The 14,154-nt window shown below is 42.6% G+C and overlaps 1 protein-coding gene across 3 annotated transcripts; it reads left to right on the top strand.

Annotated features, from left to right (window-relative positions):
• The first annotated feature begins 669 nt into the window (after positions 1–669).
• vezt (vezatin, adherens junctions transmembrane protein) lies at positions 670–13,075 on the top strand. Of its 3 annotated transcripts, none has more exons than XM_026326886.1 (12): positions 670–826; positions 1,870–2,007; positions 5,593–5,682; positions 5,787–5,971; positions 6,213–6,497; positions 7,212–7,358; positions 7,656–7,803; positions 8,219–8,577; positions 8,952–9,145; positions 9,607–9,713; positions 9,821–10,028; positions 10,521–13,075. In XM_026326886.1, exons 1-12 carry the CDS (start codon positions 791–793, stop codon positions 11,060–11,062), a joined length of 2,439 nt encoding a protein of 812 aa, XP_026182671.1. In that variant the 5' UTR covers positions 670–790; the 3' UTR covers positions 11,063–13,075. The 3 variants fall into 3 exon arrangements, with proteins under 3 accessions (XP_026182671.1, XP_026182670.1, XP_026182672.1); XM_026326885.1 differs by having other exon boundaries at positions 7,200–7,358; XM_026326887.1 differs by lacking the exons at positions 670–826; positions 1,870–2,007; positions 5,593–5,682 and having other exon boundaries at positions 5,971–6,109; positions 7,200–7,358.
• Positions 13,076–14,154: the final 1,079 nt, after the last annotated feature.

Below are 14,154 nucleotides of genomic sequence, written 5' to 3'. Positions count from 1 at the left end.
TTGTTCATGTGGCATAAATTACTGTATATTTTAATAGCAATTTTAGTTACATATGTATACTTAGAAATAAAGATGGACACAATGTCACATCTTCAGATGTCTTGCTATGTTGGATCCACAGTCCAAAAAAGTAGTTTATATTGACATGTGATAAGGAAAGAAAGAAAGAAAGAAAGAAAGAAAGAAAGAAAGAAAGAAAGAAAGAAAGAAAAATAGGACATCATTTCATGTCAAACTGGGAACAGAGAATAACATTTATTTCTTAATAAATAACTGAAAAGATTAATAAATTATCAAAATAGTTGCAGAGTATTGTCAATCAACGAATCTACTAATTGACAAATCTCTTCTGCTTTAAAAATTGTTGAAGACACTCCTTTTCAGTTAGAGCATTAAGTAAAGCACAACAGTGAGAAGAAATGTGTTTAACTGTGTATTTTTGTAAATGAAAATAGATAATAGATACCGAGTGCGGTATTTCCTATTCACGTCGCAGTAAAAACAAATAGTATTTATATTTTGAAGGTCATTTCCGGTGATATGCTTGGTGTTTCCCGCTTTCCCAACGCTTGTCTCTCGCGACCACTTGAGGCGTTCTAACTAGCACGAGCGCTTTTGCTGGTTACCCGCGAGGAAGTGGTGGTAAACGACGAGCATTATGGGATCTGTAGTTTTGTGCCAACTTTAGCAAACAGCTAACGCTAACACCAACTTCTCAACGGGTGTTCGTCACCACTGTTGCCTACAAATTGAGAATGCAGAGCGGGCTGCGTATAGATGGCGGAGAGCAATGACTGAGGAGTTTGACGAAGATGTGGTATTTGAGGTTTGTACATGTGCTGCTCTTCTTTACTGAAACTTGTATCTAATGCTTTGTCATACCGCCCGAGTTCTGAGACACGACTCATTAACGAGAGCTAGCTTAGAAAGCTAGCAGTTAGACGTGCTAGCTGTACATAAGCGGCTGCTTGTCCGGTTCTCATGCACTGACAATCCCAAACAAATCCGCATATTTGGCTGTTTGCGAACCGCGATTCTGCTAAGGAGCTTTTGTGCTCAGGAGACTGGCTGAGCCGAGCCAGTGAGCGCATTGTTGTTGGTGTTGGGGTGGGGATGACCAGACCCAATGCGTCGGTTCTGAGTAAAGACGTAACGTTACAGACGTAACGCTAGCTGCTCCTGGACGGTGACAACATGAGCTGTGACTTCGTGTGACAATGCATGTGAGTAACATTTAATGGTGTGATTGACAGGCACAGTGTGTTATGATGGCTGGTGGTTTATAGTAAACAGATGGTCAAAGTGAGGATCTAGATCTAGAGGATCAGCAGCTGGTTCAGGCATCTCTTGAGTCCCTCTCTGCTTCTGCCATAGGGGGTTTGGTTCAGAGCTTTCTTTTTTCAAAAACGAAACTGGGCCTGTGACATGACAACATGTTTTTACAGGTAAAGTCCAGCTTCCATGCAGGGGTATAATATGCTGGGTGCACAGAGAAGCTTAAAAGAAAGCCCTGAAATGAGTTTATTTGTACATTTACATGTGAGGGGACTTTGGCTTGACAGCATTCATCCCAGAACAGAACAGCAAGCAGCATGGAGGAAAGAGAGGAGCTGGGGTTGAGGGTGGAGACAGAACTTCATCTGATAAAGGAAAACAGACCAGCTCAGTGTGTCAGTGATGCTTTCTCTTCAATTACCAAAGCCACTGGGAAAAATTAGGACAAAAGCAGGAAAAGTGTGAGCTCATCTCACCTCAGACTGATGGCCCAATCAGAATATTTTCTCCCTTTCACATTTTTTACATTCCCACCTCCTTCTAATCTGTTATTCCTTAGCTGCTGCTCAGTCTGCCTGTCTTTTCTGTTTGCAGAACTCCCCTCTTTTCCAGTACCTGCATGATCTAGGGCACACAGACTTCGAGGCATGTCCAACAGCATCACAAGAAGAGGATTATGGCGGACCAGAGGGAGACCTCGCCTGTCCCGATGAAAATCCAGAGAAAACTTTAGTAGGTTCCCTCATCATAGACACAATGATCACACATGCCTTTCTTTTCTGGTCTAACAATGATCTTTTTCTTCAGCTGATCAACAAGTTAATTTAACTAATAAATCAATCTATTTGCATCTCTCATATCTCCGATTTAATTTATCCCCAGGGCAAATTTGCGGCCAGGTGAAATGCACAAACATGAACATACAACATAATAAAACTCATGACACAGCAGCAGATACTAGGCAAGCTTCAATGACACAGTGTGAATTAGTTAGAGCACAGACAAACATAAAACCTGGTGTGCATCCAGCCATCATCAGCCACCAATCAAAACATCAACCAGAAAATTTGATCAGCGAATGTTGTGTTTAGAGCCACTAATTAGGTATTTTTGAGTATCATTGTGATTATCCCTGATAATTTCTGTTGACATGGGTTTTATTAGACCAGTGACCAATATCTATGTAGTTATAGTTAAAAAACAAGACATTTGATGAATACTACAAGGATTCTGGGTAAATATGATATTTTTGGGAATGTTTTTATTACTATTTTCTGGCATTTAGGGACCAGCCTTTCATGGATTAATTGGGGCAATAAAATAAGCACCTAAAATTTTTTTGGATCAGATTCTGACTGACAGAGATGGAGCAGCCTGGTCTGTAACTCATTATTGTTGTGCACTTGTGTGTGTGCACGTGTGCATCTGCATGTATTTGTCACTATTTGACAGTGCAGTGAGACAGAAAGTAATTAATTTAACTATTGACTATAAACACTGACACATACAGGCACACACACAGACAAATGTGCACTTATTCATGTGCTTCACTTGGGTCAGCCACTGAGACAGACATGGAAAGTACGGCTCTCCACACACACACTCAGGTAGTTCGTGTTGCATGTTTTTTACTGTGTAATCAAACACAGCAGAGTCGTTTTTTGTAAGAAAACCCATCCCTCTCCTGCTTCTCTTTCCTGCTGTTGTTCCAATTTTAGAAGAGAGTGCCCAAATGTGATTACGGAGACCACACACTGCTTTCTCTCTGACATTATTCCTGCCTGTGTGAGCCTCCTCTTTCAAACTGTGTATGCATTTTGCTGAAATAACATGTGTATGTACAGTACGTCTTTAATGGATGTATTTGCACTTCAGCTCGAGGATTCGAACCATACACCTTTAAAGGTGCTTGCTTTAATCTAACAGTTGACGACTGTAGTTTGAGTCGATCTGTGATTCAGTTGGACAGGAGAACTTGTCTTGTGAAGCTCGGGATCACATGACTCGACTTCTCCTTGGTCTTCCCCTCCTTTTGCGACGGGAAGCGGCGTTGTGTCCGCTCCATTCAGGAAGTTTCCGTACATGTCATGCTTCCTCTGGGGTACATTGTTGTTCTAAGGAGTTAAGGAGGATGAGGGAGTTGGTTGAGACAGGAAAGCTTTGGGTCGTCCCTCAGTTACCCGTTTCCTGTTGTCCAGATAAGGTTAGAGCCAAAACACCTAGTTTATGTAGACAGACTATAGTTTAATTTTCATTATCAGTAAAATTAAATGGTAACTTGTGATATTATATAGTTGGTGTCTTACATGGTTGATCTATGGCCGGCGCGGTATGTGCAAATGTGCCCTGACCTCCAGTAAAGGACTTTAAATGTAATCCCAGGATTTGTGGAGCTGTGTCATTATGAACTGAAGATCTAGGAAATGGAGTTGAGATGAATTTTCCTAAATAAATAGGCCTGAAAGTTAGAGGTGTGTCTCACACAGGCAGGCATCACTTAGACACTTAGATAAAACACACCTCTGTTTAGTGTATTACAGTGTTAAATGTCATGAAGTTATGTAACCACATTTGCCTGGTTTTGTTCTATGTACTTTTTGTTCTATAACCCTGTATAACTCTAGACCATTCTATGTACATTTTGTTCTATGTACCTATGTACTGTTCTATGCACTTTTATTCTCCTCTAAATTGTGCTTTATATCGCTTAAGCAAATAGGTGATCATAAGTGTAAATTGGAGAACAGCTTTTTAATCAGTCAGTGAATAAACCGGTTGCTTTTTCTTTGTTGTGTATGATGTTAAACTGACTGTCTTTGTGTTTTGAACTGTTGGTCGGACAAAACAGGAAACCCAAAGATTTATAGGAAAAATATGCAAGGCAATTTGCTTTACTTTGGAGCTTTTATAGACTAAGCTGTTCCATTATTTGGAAAAAATAATTTTCAGATTAATAAGGATTGAAAATAATTGCTAGTTGCAAAAAATTATGAATAAACTAGGCAAAATAAATAAACTAGGCAAATGCACCTAGTTGCACATTTGTTGCACAAATGCATGCACTATTGTGGATGGTTGTCTGTGCTGAGTGTACATTGTGTCAGTGGGAATCAGTGTAGGGTCTGGAAGCTGGAGGGTTGAGCAGAATACTGATGACTCTGCTGGCTACAGGCTGTATTGACAGTATAGACCCGTGTGTTCATCTGTATAAGGTTTACATCGTCTGTGTGGGAATGAGTAGGATTAGTGAATTCTGGAGAGAAGACCAGACAAAGTTGTGGCCTACTTTGAGCATGCATTGACAGACCATTGGAGAGGACTGATGATCAGTATTGCATGAATGCCCAGTCTCCAATCATTAATCAATACATCTGCTGCCTCTACACTAACTGTGCTTTGACCCACAGAAAAGGGTCAGCATGCAGGCTGCCCAGTCTGGATCAATCGCCTGCAGAAAGATAGAAGAGGTTAGGATGCTGGTTTCCACAGGTCTGAACCGAAAAAGAATCCATACACAAACAGCATCCCATGGTTTTAACAAGGCATTTCAGTCATGCCACAAAACTCTGAGACTGCTCTAAGATTAGTGAATAGTAGATCCTATTCATTATCAAGTGTTGCACAACATAGAAATTTCTGAGTTCTTAGCACTTGTAAGAAAAGCCTGCAAATGTTGAAAAGCCTGAGGTTTGTGCTGCAACTAAATATCAGTGCACTTTAAAATGAGAATGTTTCTGGTGAATTGAAAGTCTCAGGCCATTTACACCGGGGTCCCTAAAGCTGGGAACACACAGAATCCTAGGAACCAAGAAATAAAACAGAAATGTGTTTTTGTTTAGTGTCGCCAGTGAAAGATATACAAATGTGTTTACATGTTAGAACTACAAGAAGGCTTCCTTTCTGTCTGAGAACAATGTGCTTTAAGAGTTTGAGTTTTATTGATGCTGAAAATGTAAACAGTCAGTTGTAATTCCACAGTAGAAACTCTGCAGTTGTTTTTTTTTTTTGTGTGTGTGTTGTGTGTTTTTTGTTTTGCCACAGTGGTGCTGTATAAGACCTGGCAGTGTTGTACACACTCACATTACACTTATTGTTGTTGCCTGAAAGCACTTGTCTCCTGGGATACCCCTTTTGACCATCAGCGTGTATTTGTGCACACTTGTTGTGTGATTCCTTGCTGGTGAATCATGTAGTATTTTGATCTGGAATATGTTTCAACTCAGCTGATCCACTGGGGCTGTATCAGGGCATGAAACTGGAATGGAGCCTTTACTTAACTGACTGATTTATAACCTTTCCCCTGTGAATGATTTGCAGGGAGGACGATTATGGAGACTGGCTGAGGTTTTGTGCAGATGGAGCTCGATTCAACAGGCAGCAACATCTCGTAAACTGGAGCAGCAGTTGGTAGGTTTAACAGGAAACAGACAGGAAACTTTACTCTGTTTTATTCTAAAAGAGATTTTTGTACTCAGTTTTTTTTTTTGTCATGTTTTCCTTCCTTTTTGCAGGACTGTGTGTTCGGCCAGTACTCAGTCAGGTGCATTCTGGACCAGGATGTGCTGCTGCAGGAGGATGTGGAGCTGATCGAGCTGTTAGACCCAAGCCTGCTCACACTCGGCTCCTCGCCTTCTGGCTCACCCAGCCGAGCGAGCACCCTGCCCAGACCAAGCCTCATCACCAGGCCCTCCCTATGGTACATTGTTAGGAAAGAACGCACATGGAGTGGATAGGCAAGCTAATTGGATCACAAGAGAATAAGACTTTCCAATACAACCCCAGCACACACTGAAGCTATAGCCTCAAAAATACTTCTGGCAAACAAAAGTTTTAGGTGATGAAAATCTGAGACTCAAAACCCTTACTTAGCTATTCCTGAATAACAACATCATCATTACACGCACTGGTCATAATTTCATCCTGGTCTTTGTTCTCAGGGACATGGCGGGGCTGGTCGGCTTGGCTGCGGTGCTGCTGGGTCTCTGCTCTGTATCTGAAGGCCTGTGGTCTCTGGCTGCAGCCCCATGGGGCTTGGCCCTGCTGGGCTGCGTCGGGCTGAGGGGGGTCACTCTGTGGAGACAGGGCCACATGCAAAGGGCGGTCCATGCCCAAGCCACGCAGCTCCAGACTCTGGTCCACAACAGCAAAACTCTGACAGGCATGTCTCGCAAATCCCTGCGGCTTGTGCAGGAGACTGAGGTCATCTCCAGAGGGTTCACCCTGTAAGTGTGCTCGTTTTATGTTCACCCACGATCGCTCAACCACGTAATGATAACATGACTTCATTACCTGACTTATCTCAAAACTGTCACTGCTTGGTCCAAGCCTGCTCTGTTTAGCCCCTCCTTTGTTGGCAGAGTGTTAGCCTTGGTAGTGTGTCCATTGGTGTTTTATTATTTATGTTCCAGTAGAACTGCAGTCTCTGTGTTTGGAGCTTTAACAACATGTACAGTGTGTCTCTTGAATTTTAGCTCAGTCACGGTGGTATTTAAAGGAATAGTTACTTAGATGAGTGAATACGTTTTCATAGCTGTATGATAACTATGAAGCTACAGCAGTTGGTTAGCTTAGCTTAGCATAAATGTCTACCTTTGCCTTGTTACACTTGAGTTATTCTGTGGATTAAACAAATGAGATATAAAATGTTAAGCTAACAGGCTACTGGTTCTAGTTTCATATTTACTGTACAGATATAACACTGGCATTAACCTTCCCATCTAACTTTTATCAGAAAGTGAATATGTGTAGTCCTTTCTTTAATAGCATGTCATAGAGCTTGTCACTGCTTGTCTTTTTCTAACACCCTGTGCTGTTGATGTGTGACTTGTTTGTTGGTGTTGTCTTTACTGATGTTCAGTGTTGTGTGTGTGACCCCCTGCCTCTTTGAGACGTCTCCACAGTTGTATCACATTTCACTTGTCAAGTTTACTCGACAGGGTGAGTGCGGCCAGCTCCTTTAGCAGGGCGGGGCCGGGGGCAGTGCCACGTGGCCAACAGCTGATCGGACTGAGGAAGGCCCTGTACCGTGCACTCCGCTCGGCCTTCAGAGCCTCGCGTCGAGCCACATGTCACATGCTCAAGGCATATCCTTTACCTGGAAAGGAAGACTAAGTAACATACACATTGCCAAGTAACTCCCTGCCATTCTTTTCTGTAATTTGTTAGATCTCAAAAAAGCAGCAGCATCTCCTCCAACAATCAGATGTTCTCAGCTTTAAAGCATCCTAGTCTATCTACTTTAGCGGCAGGACAACTGTGCTCAACTGTGCTTTTCTGTTTGTTGATTTTTTTTTTTTATGTCAGATTTTTTAAATTTTTCTTTATTTATTTATTTTTTGAAGAATATGCATAAATATGTTCTGTCCTTAACCCCCACCAACGTTCCCCCTGAACTCTGAGATCGATAATGTGACCAACTATGTGTCTGCGGTGCCTCTGAAGGAGCTGGGTCTTGGCCTGGGAATCGAGCACCTGGGAGATGAGCAGGCCCAGGAGCTGACAGATGACTACAGCCTGCCTGCCCTGAAGGTAAGACCGAGGGTGGAACCTGAGCTGCAGATAGACAGGTGTTTTTCAGAAGTGATGATAATATACATTGCTTATAGTGATATTTTACTCATTTGGTCTGTTTGGCCAAATGAGTAAAAGTTGAGAAATGTACATACCAAACATGCATGCAAAATCCCCAAGAAGCATTGGACATTGTTGTGAGTTCACTGCTGTGAGATCAGATGTTAATCCACATCTGTGGTTAGAGCTGAAAGTCAGCTGGGAGATGAGCACAAGTGTGTTCATGCACAGACCTCAGTTTGGTTCTTGAACTATAAAGACACCAACTAAAATGTTATACCAAAGAAAGGAAGTGGTTAGTGGTGTTAAGGTTTCCATAAAGCTGCACAGAGGAAGTTATTTACCTGGTGCTGGTTGGTTTGTCCCCTTGCAGATGCTCTTCCAGCTGTGGGTGGGACAGAGCTCTGAATGTTTCCGCCGCCTGGCCCTTCTCCTCTCACCACGGCGATTAGAGGAGCCAGAAGAAGGTGGACAGAGAGGAGAAACCTCCCCTCCTCCTCCACTCCCGCTCCACCAAGCCATCGGCGCGGTGATCGAGCCGCTGCATCACGCTCTGGCCAGCTGCCTCGGCGAGGTGCAGCGCAGCTACGACTTCCACCGACACTTTGAGACTCAGCCAAGGACGATGGGCTCTGATAGGACCGGACGAGCCAGGGAGAAATGCAGAGAGCTCAACACCCTGCACACCTCCATCCGAAGCCTGCAGCTGCACCTCAAGGCCCTGCTCAGCGAGTGAGACCCCCACTCTGCCCAGGACTGAGAATAAGGCACTAAACTGTATCAGGAGGATGTTCCTAATATTTAGATGTCACGTATACACACAATATAAAAGCAGCATTCACTGTGTTTCTTGTCTTTTCACCCATCCTCTGATTAATTGGCACCAGACCGTATAGTATTAGGAACAGGAGTGTAAGAGCCAACAGGTAAAACATTTTCAGTTTGTAACTGACAACTTTATTTCTGTCTGAACAGTGAGGCATGAAACACTGAAGCTGTGTGCAGTATTTTAAATGAGCACAAATAAAGTTTCACAGCAGTGAGCTACAGTATACTGTGCATCTGTTTCTCCAACATTTCTCCTCTTGTGCTTCTGATATTCTCAGGATGATCATCCTGGAGGATGACCTGGAGAAACTCATGGTCTCCAAGGAGCTGCCAGAGTTGACGTGTGAGGGCTACCAGGACCTCAGTGACCGGCTGCACCAGCTGCAGCCGCACATGCAGGCCAGCACTAGCTGTTGGGAAGACACCATCAGCCAGGTGGAGCGCATGCTGCGGCGGGCTAATTCCTGCCCAGGTGAGCTGGGTCAGACTAACACAAACGACCTGTGCTGATATTAAAGCTGTCATAGTAACTATAGCAACAGTAAAACATCTACAGTGTGTGTGTGTGTGCTCTAACTCAGCAGCATGTTTTCTCTGGGCTGAGCTGAAATTATTCCCACATATTTGAAAGTTAAGTGTTAATGAACACCTTTCTCCTTAGATAGTGTCCCAAATGTGTCATAAAGCTATAAAACACAGACAGCACAGTGCCACCTGCCCTTCAGTATTATACTGTCCTCCACAGTCACAGCAGGTCTGTTTTTTGTGCAGACTTCCTGCTTCCTTTACTATGAATCAAGATGCTGCCAGTCATGATGGAAGTGGCTTCTCTAGAATATAGACAAAAAACAGAACAGCAGAGTGACTGTGCTCCAAGACCAAGTTGTCGAGGTAATTTTGTGACAGTAATGTAAATTTGCACCGTGTCTGCAGGTAATGCTGAGGGCCTGGAGCAGTGTGGTACTCCTGTGACCGAGATTCCTGCTCCTCCTCCATCATACCCCTTGATTCTGGACAGAGATCCTGTGCCAGAAGAGCTGGTAAGAGCAAACGTCCACCTTTGTGTGCTTGTGTTCACACAGAACTTCCCGCATCACAGTGACATATATAGCCTTTATAAGTCTCTCATCCTGTTTGATTCCACCAGGAGTGGGAGGTCTATGTGTCTGACTCAGACTCTGACAGTGAAGGCAGAGGATCCTGGTCTGACATGTTGTCACCGGAGGAACGGGAACGCCAGCGCCAGGAGAGGGAGGAGTCTCGCCGAGTCCTGTCCGAGCTCAAAGCTGTTCTGGGATTCCGTGCGTCCGAGGGGGAGAGGATGAAGAGGAAGCAGCTGCTCTTCAATGACCAAGGTCTGCGCTGGTGTTGTTGGAACGAGGCTGGTTTTAGCTGGTTTACTGCTGAACCACTACCCTGAAAACTATTTAAAAAAATCACGATCACTATTCTAAAAAAAAAAAAGTGGTAATCAGTAATGCATGATGACCTATACACTTCCACTTCTCCTTGTCTTTTTAGTTTTTCTTAATAATATGAATTACTTTCTGAAGGCTGTTAGTAAAATTGTTGTTAAAATCAAATGAGGTTAAATGTTGCCTAGAGAGTAGCAGTATGCTAGTACCCAGTTATACTTTACAAATACAAACTTTTTCTGTCCACCCACAGAAACCAGTATTCCACATAGAAAGAAGAAAGTTGGTGTTACCAGTTACTGACAAGTCTCTGGATTAAAGACACTGCATCATATCTGTCACAGTAGATTTGTCCAGGATGGTAGAACAAGGTCAAAAACCCACATCACTATCAGTCCAGCCCTGAATGATATAGTTCTTCCTTTATTTCAGCTGCTGTGGCGCCTTCGGCTCGTAGTGAGAATTCTGACCCCACCATAAAGCCATCAGATGCTGCAGTCTCTCTGGGATCAGTAGACATGGGCGATGAAGAAGGAAATCACCTGTTGGAGTGTTCTGCAGGAAACGAACAGGAAGGAAAGGACGACAGGGTGAGTCCTGACCTCTGCACAGAGCCCCAGACGGAGTTCAGCTGTGGTTTGGAGGCAGAGGGAGGGGAGTTGGGAGGAGGCTCAGTCTGTGCTAGAGGAGGTGGAGGAGCGTCTGAGCTGCACCAGTATGACGGTGTCATGGAGGAGGGCCAGTCCCAGAATGGTCTGGAATGCTTCATGAAGCCTAAAGTCACTGCTGTCTCTGTGATGGACAGACTGACGGAGATCCACGGCTCGGAGGCTCTCAGCTTCAGCTCCGCTCTGGCTGCACAGGTGGCGGCACGCTCGCACTCACTCATCAACATGGAGGAGCAGACGTTTGGAGATGATGAGAAAGATGATGAAGATGAGCAGAGCAACAAACCAGCCCCTGAAAAGGACTAGAGATGAAACCATGCTGCTTTAACCAAGCACTGAGCAGAAACTGTATTTATGTCTGATTGTCTTTTATCATTGGATCTGTGTTACATCTTAACTGTTCAGGTGTGGAGATATTTCATATTTATTCCACTGTCTATCACCCATCCGTCCATGTTACTGTACCCACAATGCTCTATTGCTGTTAAAACTCAGGTACCAGAACCACTAAAACACAACAGGACCTAACAGTGTTGACGTCAGGAAACGAGAATGTCTGCAGTTTATCTGGTGACATCCACATCATGTAGTGTTCACAGTTGTTCAGAGGGTGGGAAAACAAAGGTTGTAAGGATTAAAGGTGACTGGCGTCATATATAAAAATGTCTAATAAGATGTTTTAGAAGAAAATTGCAGTTTTCTCACGAGTCACTTTAATCAGAACACTTCAGTCTGAGTTTCTCAGGATGTTTCAGGCTGTAACTTCAGAGCAATATTATGACATCCATCGGTAATTCTCTAAAGGTGTGTTCAGATAGAAGCCAAAGGCGTGAAGAGATGCAGGTTTACAAAGGTGGAGTGAATGGTCGGTGCAAATTCAAAACATTTTCTTTTGAGCAAAAAATTCAAACTTATTTCTGGGTTTTATGAACCTTAGAGAGATGAGCTGGTGTTGAGTTGTGAGTTGAGTCAGATGCTGTGTTGAACACAAAGTTGTGTCTCTTAATTTTGCCTTTATTTTAAATCAGTGGTTGAAGATGTATTCTTTACTCAAGTAAAAGTAGCAAACCCACAATGAAACAATAGTCTCTTACCAGTAAAACCCCTGCATATAGAAGTCCGCTGGTGTAAGTACATAAATATTGCATGGAAAATAACAGTACTCATCAGGCCTCTTTCAGAGCATTCAATTCTAAAGCCCCCAAGCTCCTGAAAGAAATTTTTAATCTACAAGGTTTGATTGTTTAAAGCAAAATTTAAAAAACTTTTTGAAGACAGTGTATCATTTCTATTGGTGAGCTCACAATAGTTTAAAAGGTTTTTGGATTTGTGTGTAAAAATTAGCAATTGCTTTGCTTGAAAGTTTATTCCATTTAGCTTTATTTTCTTAAATTAATGTTAGAGCTTTGGAAAGGAATTCACATTTATTCTGTGTTGCCTTTGCACAATTCAGGCTGTGCGGGACCTGCCACGCATCACATTTTACAAGCTGCTCATATGGTTTGTGTGAATTAATAAGCTGTAAAATAAATGTAGTGAAGTAAAAGTGTTCTGGCTTAGAGAGGAGACGTGGACATTAAAGTACAAGAACCTAAAAAGTGAACTAAAGGGCATTGCTTGAGTAAATGTCCTCAGTTTCTTCCCATCACTGCCGTGTGAAGAACACCAGGAGAAATCTCTTCACTTTCTGTCTGAACACACCTTATGGCAGATTGAACTCAGCCGACCTTGTAGAAAGACACACAAAACACAAAGTGTTCGGCAAGAAGAGGAAGTGTAGAGCTATTTTTACAATCGGCTCTTTTATTTCTGTCCAGTCCTTTTTCTGCAGTTTGTGTCCAGCGTGTGATCGGACACAGTGAGGGGAACAGTGACACACACACACACACATACATTAATAATCCAATTTCCTGTGATATGTTTTGAATACAACAACCCGTATCTAGGAAGATTTCATTAAGACTGAAACAATCTCATTTTCTCAGCATCTGTGTTTACAGGGGCGCACTCAGAGGAAAGGTCAGGAAGCCTAAGTTTAAGACTCGACACTTTATGGACTGAAGTGTGTGGCGTGAATCCATTGAGCTGCTGTGATGTTTAAAATCAAATTGCTGTACGAGTGTGGGGAAAAAAAAGAAGAGGGAGGAAAATCTTTTATGTTTCAAATGAGAATGGGACAGTCCTGATGTATGCCTCCACCTCTTCTGTCTTGTCACCATGTCTGCCTTGTCCTGACCCCTCCTGCACCATCCTTCAGGGTGAGGTCTACCCCTCCTGCATTTCCCAACATGAAATAAAACACCATTCTGGAAGTGTTCAGTGTATCCTAAAGTTTTTTTCCTTTGACATTAGATCCTGCTTGTGTTTCAGAGCCTCTGATGGCCGGAGGTAAAAAAAAAAACAGGTTTGGTGGGTTATTTGATATGTGTTGTGGGGTTTTACATTTGTCTGACCCACAACAGCTGGTGCTCTCCTTTTCAGCCACTCCTGACTGGAGGCAACTACTGAACTGTACTTAAGAACAGTTTTGATTTACTTTTACTTGACTATTTCAGTGTCATCCTGCTTTATATTTACTCAGATTTAGTTTTTAGAGAAAAAAACATATAGCGACTTTATAAAAAAACACTCATTTCTAACCTTTCTGGCTTCTGAACTTCTAAATCAGTCCATGTCTACTTGGGGCCTCTTGGCTCAGATGTCCATGACTCGTTAGCCAGGGAGACATTTCCCCTGTAATGGCCCCACAGAGTTAAAGTTATTTCCACTTTTGGCTTATTACATTTCAATGCTAATTCTTCTCTTTTATGAAGGTTTGTGAATGCAGGACTCCTGCTAGTAATGGAGTAATTATTTACATTGTTGCACTTTTATTTCAGCAAAGTCTGAGAACTAGTCCTCTATTGAAGATGTATTGTCTTGGAGTTTAATACATGTAAAAATAGGAACACCTCTTCTGAATACCAAGCATTGAGATCTACTGACAATTTTATTAGGTTGTTTACTGCAATGACTTTGCCACCTACTGGTCGGTTCAGTAACTGCCACTGAAACAAATATTTTATACCTTTGTGCAAAATAACATTGACATTAATAACCACATATATAATTTTCTTGAAGTATTACTGTTTTTTTAAGTTAACATTTCAGATTTTCTTTTCACACTCTTTGAACTGACGTAGTCATCAGTGCTGTTTATCTTTTGGATACTTCAGGCTCCACTTCTGCTGAGTCGGCATGTTGTATACTTAGCGCTGCCTCCAGGCGCTCCTCATTAAGCTCCGATTTCTGATCACACACATTTATAAGTCCAGTTGTGCATGCCAACAAATATATAGACTACAATGTAAAAATTTTGAACACCTGTCCGCACTTGCTGTTATTTTATTTTTCAATCA

Source organism: Mastacembelus armatus, chromosome 23, assembly GCF_900324485.2.
Source record: "Mastacembelus armatus chromosome 23, fMasArm1.2, whole genome shotgun sequence".
Taxonomy (NCBI): domain Eukaryota; kingdom Metazoa; phylum Chordata; class Actinopteri; order Synbranchiformes; family Mastacembelidae; genus Mastacembelus; species Mastacembelus armatus.
This window is presented reverse-complemented; position numbering and strand designations above follow the sequence as displayed.

Bases quoted from the DNA above. Each gene is read 5' to 3' on its own strand.
- vezt (XM_026326885.1), top strand. From the start codon at position 791: ATGACTGAGGAGTTTGACGAAGATGTGGTATTTGAG. The intron at 827-1,869 runs GTTTGTACATGT...TTCTGTTTGCAG, and splicing joins ACGAAGATGTGGTATTTGAG to AACTCCCCTCTTTTCCAGTA. The intron at 7,804-8,218 runs GTAAGACCGAGG...GTCCCCTTGCAG, and splicing joins ACAGCCTGCCTGCCCTGAAG to ATGCTCTTCCAGCTGTGGGT.